At 37.9% G+C, this 5,668-nt stretch overlaps 1 protein-coding gene across 2 annotated transcripts; it reads left to right on the top strand.

Moving 5' to 3' along the window:
• The first annotated feature begins 228 nt into the window (after window positions 1-228).
• Window positions 229-3,878, top strand: ptgdsa (prostaglandin D2 synthase a). Of its 2 annotated transcripts, none has more exons than XM_082158837.1 (7): window positions 229-393; window positions 926-1,065; window positions 1,932-2,008; window positions 2,098-2,208; window positions 2,313-2,423; window positions 3,313-3,332; window positions 3,669-3,878. In XM_082158837.1, exons 1-6 carry the CDS (start codon window positions 301-303, stop codon window positions 3,330-3,332), a joined length of 552 nt encoding a protein of 183 aa, XP_082014963.1. In that variant the 5' UTR covers window positions 229-300; the 3' UTR covers window positions 3,669-3,878. The 2 variants fall into 2 exon arrangements, with proteins under 2 accessions (XP_082014963.1, XP_082014962.1); XM_082158836.1 differs by having other exon boundaries at window positions 235-393; window positions 3,310-3,332.
• The last annotated feature ends 1,790 nt before the right edge of the window (window positions 3,879-5,668 follow it).

Below are 5,668 nucleotides of genomic sequence, written 5' to 3'. Positions count from 1 at the left end.
CGCAGTTGCTCCTGTTTATTTACTCTGTATGTGAAGCCGTGTAATTTTGAGGTGGTGGTTTTTTTTTTAGTTGCCGTTTTAGTCATTTTAAGTAAGATTCATAAAGGGACATTTATTTGACTTTGTGGGCTGGAAATCTTAATATTTTTAAGTTTCAAGCATGGCCTTCAATGAATGGCCCTTCTGTTAGGTGTGTGTTCTTGCGTGCGATTGGCTGGATTGTTAAGGGGGCGGAGCTAATATGGTTGGCACACTGAATAGTCCACAATCTCTGGCTGTGTTCCTCTCTACAACGTAACCATGAAGATCGCCTTGGTGACCATTTTTTTGCTGATGCTCCTGACAGGCATCAACGCCGGAGTCCAGCCGCAGAAGAACTTTGACCTTCAGAGGGTGAGAACTTTAGCCTTACATATTTGGAGACGTGCCTTTATGTGTAGGACAGTAGTAGTGATGCCTCAGTTTCTGGACTAGTATCAAAACTTGAAAAGTGAGAGCAGGCTGGTGTTGAACAGCTGGATATATGAGGTTTGTTTGAGTTGTTGTTTTAAAGGCTGAAACACTGACATGGACAAGCTGTGGATGAGTTGAGGAGGGTAACGCTCTACAGGGCCAGCGATTGCATTAACAGCAGAGACAGTGCAGACAAACAGTCCTCAGGGCAAAGGTCACTCGCTCAGTGTTGCAACCAGAAACATCTGACTTCTGCCAAGTTCTTCACGCATCTTCATGGGACTTTATGAGGAAGAGTGTTGGTTCTGGAGACACTGAGACAAATGTTTTTGGCAGTTAATGAACAGACAGCCTACACACGGTTCAGCTGTCCGATACCGACTGGACATTATTAGTAATCTGGGTTTATATTTCTGCTCTTTTTTCCAGCACATCCTTGTGAAATGATGCGTATTCTCTTGTGTTTGCTCAGTTTGCAGGGAAGTGGTATCGGGTGGGTCTGGCCTATGACTCTCCAGGCTTTGTGCCGTACAGGAACAGACTCACCGTCTCTATGGGCGTAGTGGAGCCAAAGGAGAATGGGGACGTCAACATGACCATGTGGAGTCTGAAGTGAGGGACACTCGTGTTCACCCGTGACTGTGTTCAGACAATAATATAATATCATTCATTCAGTCTTTATTTTACCAGGTTAAAAGAATAATAATAATAAGTACACATAATATGTATTTTACATTCACCCAATTAAGAATTGTATATATTCAGAACAACAGCACTATTAGACTGACTATTGCTTTTATATATTATTATTACAAGTTCATATTGAGAAACTGACATTTCAGGCACAACGTGGCCATTTATTTTGTTTTAGTTTTGATTCACAATGAAGTTATAATAGTTCTTACACAGCACACACTGTGATGATTCATGTCTCATATTTCATAGTTAGAAGAGTTCCTAATAATTTATTTTGTTTAATTATTTTATTTTATTATTCACACACTGTGTAATAATCCTTGTCTCATTTCTCATAGTTAGAACAATTCCTAATATTTTATTTTATTTTTATTTATTTTATTTTATTCACACACTGTGATCATTTCGATCTCATATCTCATAGTACGAATAGTTCCCAATATTTCATTTAAAAAAATTTTTTTTCACACACTGTTTGATTATTCTTGTCTCATATATCATAGTTAGAATAGTTCCTAATATTTATTTAATTTTTTTTATTTTAATGTATTCACACACTGTGATAATTCTTGTCTCAGATCTCATAGTTAGAATAGTTCCAAATTTTTATTTTATTTTTTGTTTTAAATTATTTTATTTTATTCACACACTGTTTGTGTTCATTTTTTACTCATATCTCAAAGTTGTTCATAATAGTTTCTAAAATTATACTATATTAAAATATATTATATTATATTATTATACTCAGACATTGTGTGATGATTGCATGTGATTATATGCAGGTCTTCTGGTTGTCAGCGTAAGGTCTACGTTTATGAGAAGACGTCTGTGCCCGGCGTGTTCAACTACTACAGCACTCGTGAGTCAGCAGTAGATATGAGACGTTAGCAGAATCAGATCAGACAGAGAAAATGATACTCCAGTTCAGATCTGTATGTTCATCTGCAGGTCATAGAAGGGTGAAGGATGTTACTGTGGTGGAGACGAACTATACTGAATATGCGCTGGTCCTCAAACACAAGAAGATCAACAAGGAGTTCACACAAGTGTCTCTTTACGGTGAGCCTGAGATTAACAACAGCATGAACTCCTCACATAAAGCATCTTGGGGAGGGTGTTTGTGTTCTTCTGATTTGTTCTCACGGCCTGTTATTTGGCTGTAGGTCGTACTAAGAGGTTGAGGGCGGATGTGCTGGAGAAGTTCAGAGCGTACGCCACAGCTCGAGGATTCTCCAAAGAGTCCATCCTGACTCCACCAGCCGCTGGTAAAACAGGTAAATCACTCACACCTACAAGCTTTACTTAATCTGGACACGTAAGCCATGCCTAAAACTGTCTGAATGCATCAAACAACACGATATCAAACCATTTATTTTAAAGAAAGACAGCATATGAACACTTTTCTAACAAAACATTTCACAAAGAGGTTCTTTAAGGTTAAAGAATACAATAATACTGTTCAAATTGACGACAAAAAGTATTTGGAAATTTGTAGTTGTCAAATGGTGGCTTATGTTCACTAATAGGTCACTTGGTTTGACATAGTTTGATATTTGATCTAATGCCCCGGTACGGTATGATGGTACAAAAGGTGTATTGATCAACACGACATGGCACTAAAACTTAAAACTACTCACCTCAAGGTCCATTTGCAAGATTGGCCTCTTTCCCTATCCATGACTGCGTCCATATCTCCTCTTTCGTTCCTTCTCTTTTTTCACCGCACATTAAAAACCATTATTGCCAAAGTGTGATTCATCTTGCTCTACTTGTTTACCTCTAGCACATGCTGAGGACGTTTTATTCTTCTACACTAACTTGTGTCGTAGCCTACGATTCAATCGGTGTCATCGTACAGTCTACATACATATCAGGTTTATTAGGCTAGATCAATGTCGTGATTGGAATTAATGATATATTACAGATAACTCTGTGAGACATATTGAGACAAGTGTGGCCGAAGAGTCCAAATACTTTTTCTTTCAAGGCTATACATGTATGACAGAGTGACACAAATATTTGCTATACAACAAAGCGATCATCGATGTGTGACTTAACTTTTCTTCACAAACCATTTAAATGTTTGTTTATTGTCTAATCTAGTAGTATTTTCAGCAAAATTCTCACAAAACTTCTTATTTTTGTTTCTTTTCATTTTAGAAGACTGTCCATATGGAAATTAGGTAAGCAAGAGCTTTGAATCTAGTTTATCAAACCCCATTTCCTCATCAGTAACAACCTGACTAGTCAAGATCCAAAAACCATAAATACGATATTTAAAAAAATATATAATATTAAAAATATTAAAAAAAGTTTGATATAAAAAATATTTATTCATTCATTTAATTTGTGAAATATACATTGTATATATATTAAATAAATGAATAAATATTTTTATATCATTAATATTAGAATTTTAAGTCTCGTATTTATGGTTTTTATTTAAAAACCATAGTATTCATTCAGTTTGGAAATGTTTCATAGTGTTTCTCATCACACTTGATGTGTCTCTCTTTCAGTTCCTAATCCCATTTAGAGCTGGACTGGAGGCCACACGACACACAACCTTACCTTAATGTGCCAAAATGATGTCTGTTTGTGACAGTTTGTAAAACTGTAACTGAAGTCATTTGTTTGCTGTGCTATAAAGCTGACAAAACATTCGAGAAAGACAGAGGAGTGGAAATACAGAAATAGGTCAAAAAATAAAACACTCTTGTTTTTCTTCACGTTGTGTTATTCCCATCTGCCATTATAGTTTAGCATAAGAAATGAAAGTTAATGTGGAAATGTTAATGTGTGTAGTGTACAGTTACAGTAGCCTACATCTCTTGTGCATACCGTGTCTACTCCAGACGCGAGCGGCGCGACACGAACAAAGCCAACAGAACCCATTAGTGACGCCGTTATATTTCTGACGTACTTCAAATGCTCGCGCTACTTCTGAGACGAAGAACATGTGCGGTCCAGTGTACACCACCATAGATATATATATACATAAATTCCTCATTAGCGGCTGTTTCTATGGGCCGCTATACAGAAGCCGTCCGCCATATTGGAACGGTCAAAGCCGTTTCGTGAACATTCGAGAGCAAGTGGACTGTGCGCGTCTATCGTAGTTAATGCATGTATGAATATTTATATCTGCAATAGACTTCAGCAGATGATTTAGTTAAACTAACACAATACAGCAAGTCGAAGGCGTCAGCTGACATGGCATTAAAAAGTTACCGTAGTAGGAGTAAAACCATTAAAAAGTTACCATAGTATAAAAACTGTAATTTTGAGTAAATACAGATAAAAACACAAAGCAACACATTCTCACCTGTGAAAGGTTATCCTTTCTTCGGGAATTTAAATCTTGGCGGTTTCACAATCTGGAGCTGTGATGTTGTGGCATCATTGATTCTCACTGTGAGTGACGACACGCTGACCATTCCAAGATGGCGGGAGCGCCGACGTGTCTGGAGCCATCGAAAATGGATTTATAGCCTATAGAGCTGGTAAGTCCCGCCCATCCATAAAACCCCAAGTGGACCTCTAGGTTGAAAAATCGTCAATGCAAGTGAATGTGAGAAAATAATTATTTTCTGGCCCCTTTTGAATTGTGCCATGAATGTGAACATATGTTGTCTGTGAATTTTTTATATAATTTTTCATGTTACGAGTTTGACAGTATATTGTATGATTCTTTGGCTAGCAGTTGTGGAAAAGACATAACGAGAAAGACTACATGTCGCCTATGTGACGTCACCCCATAACACATTTTCCCTCCACTTGTCAAATCACGGTGCTAATGCTGCGATAATCTATGGAGACAGATCGAGATGCCTGTGTGTTTTGTACCCAAATGTCACCATTCAAACCAAATGGGCTGTTCTTTCTTCAGATTCCCATCTGATGTAAAAACTAGGTTGTAGTCCACAAAGTGCTCTCACACAAAGTCTAACCGTATCAAACTTCTACCCGCTAAATTGTAGCATTCTTCACACGAAAAATTATATAAAAAATTCACAGACAACATATTATGTTCACATTCATGGCAAAATTCAAACGGGACCAGAAAAGAATTATTTTCTCACATTCACTTGCATTGACGATTTTTCAACCTAGAGGTCCAGTGGGGTTAGCGGAAGGGGCGGGACTTACCAGCTCTATAGAGAGCCTAATGCCGCGTTCCAGGCAACCTGTAACCCGTGTTTTTCCAACCTTATACTCGTGAAAGTGCACTGGAACGGCAGTCAAACCCGTGACTTCCCACCCGTGAACTCGTACTAGATTGATGTACTCCCAGTTACGAGTTGGAAAAACACGGGTTACAGGTTGCCTGGAACGCGGCATAAGTCCCTCCCCTTCCGGTGGACCACCATGGGACCTTATTTCGGAAAAATATTGTATGGTAGTCAATGGCGAGAGACAACAAATATTTTGATCTCGTTTGAATTGTGCCCTGAATTACACATATGATGTTTGTCAATTTAAAAGATACATTTTAAAGTCAAGAAAGTCGCAGTTTGAT

This window comes from Leuciscus leuciscus, assembly GCF_965113295.1.
Source record: "Leuciscus leuciscus genome assembly, chromosome: 24".
NCBI classification, from domain to species: domain Eukaryota; kingdom Metazoa; phylum Chordata; class Actinopteri; order Cypriniformes; family Leuciscidae; genus Leuciscus; species Leuciscus leuciscus.
Note: the sequence above shows the minus strand (reverse complement) of the source record. Positions and strands in the feature narration are given on the sequence as shown.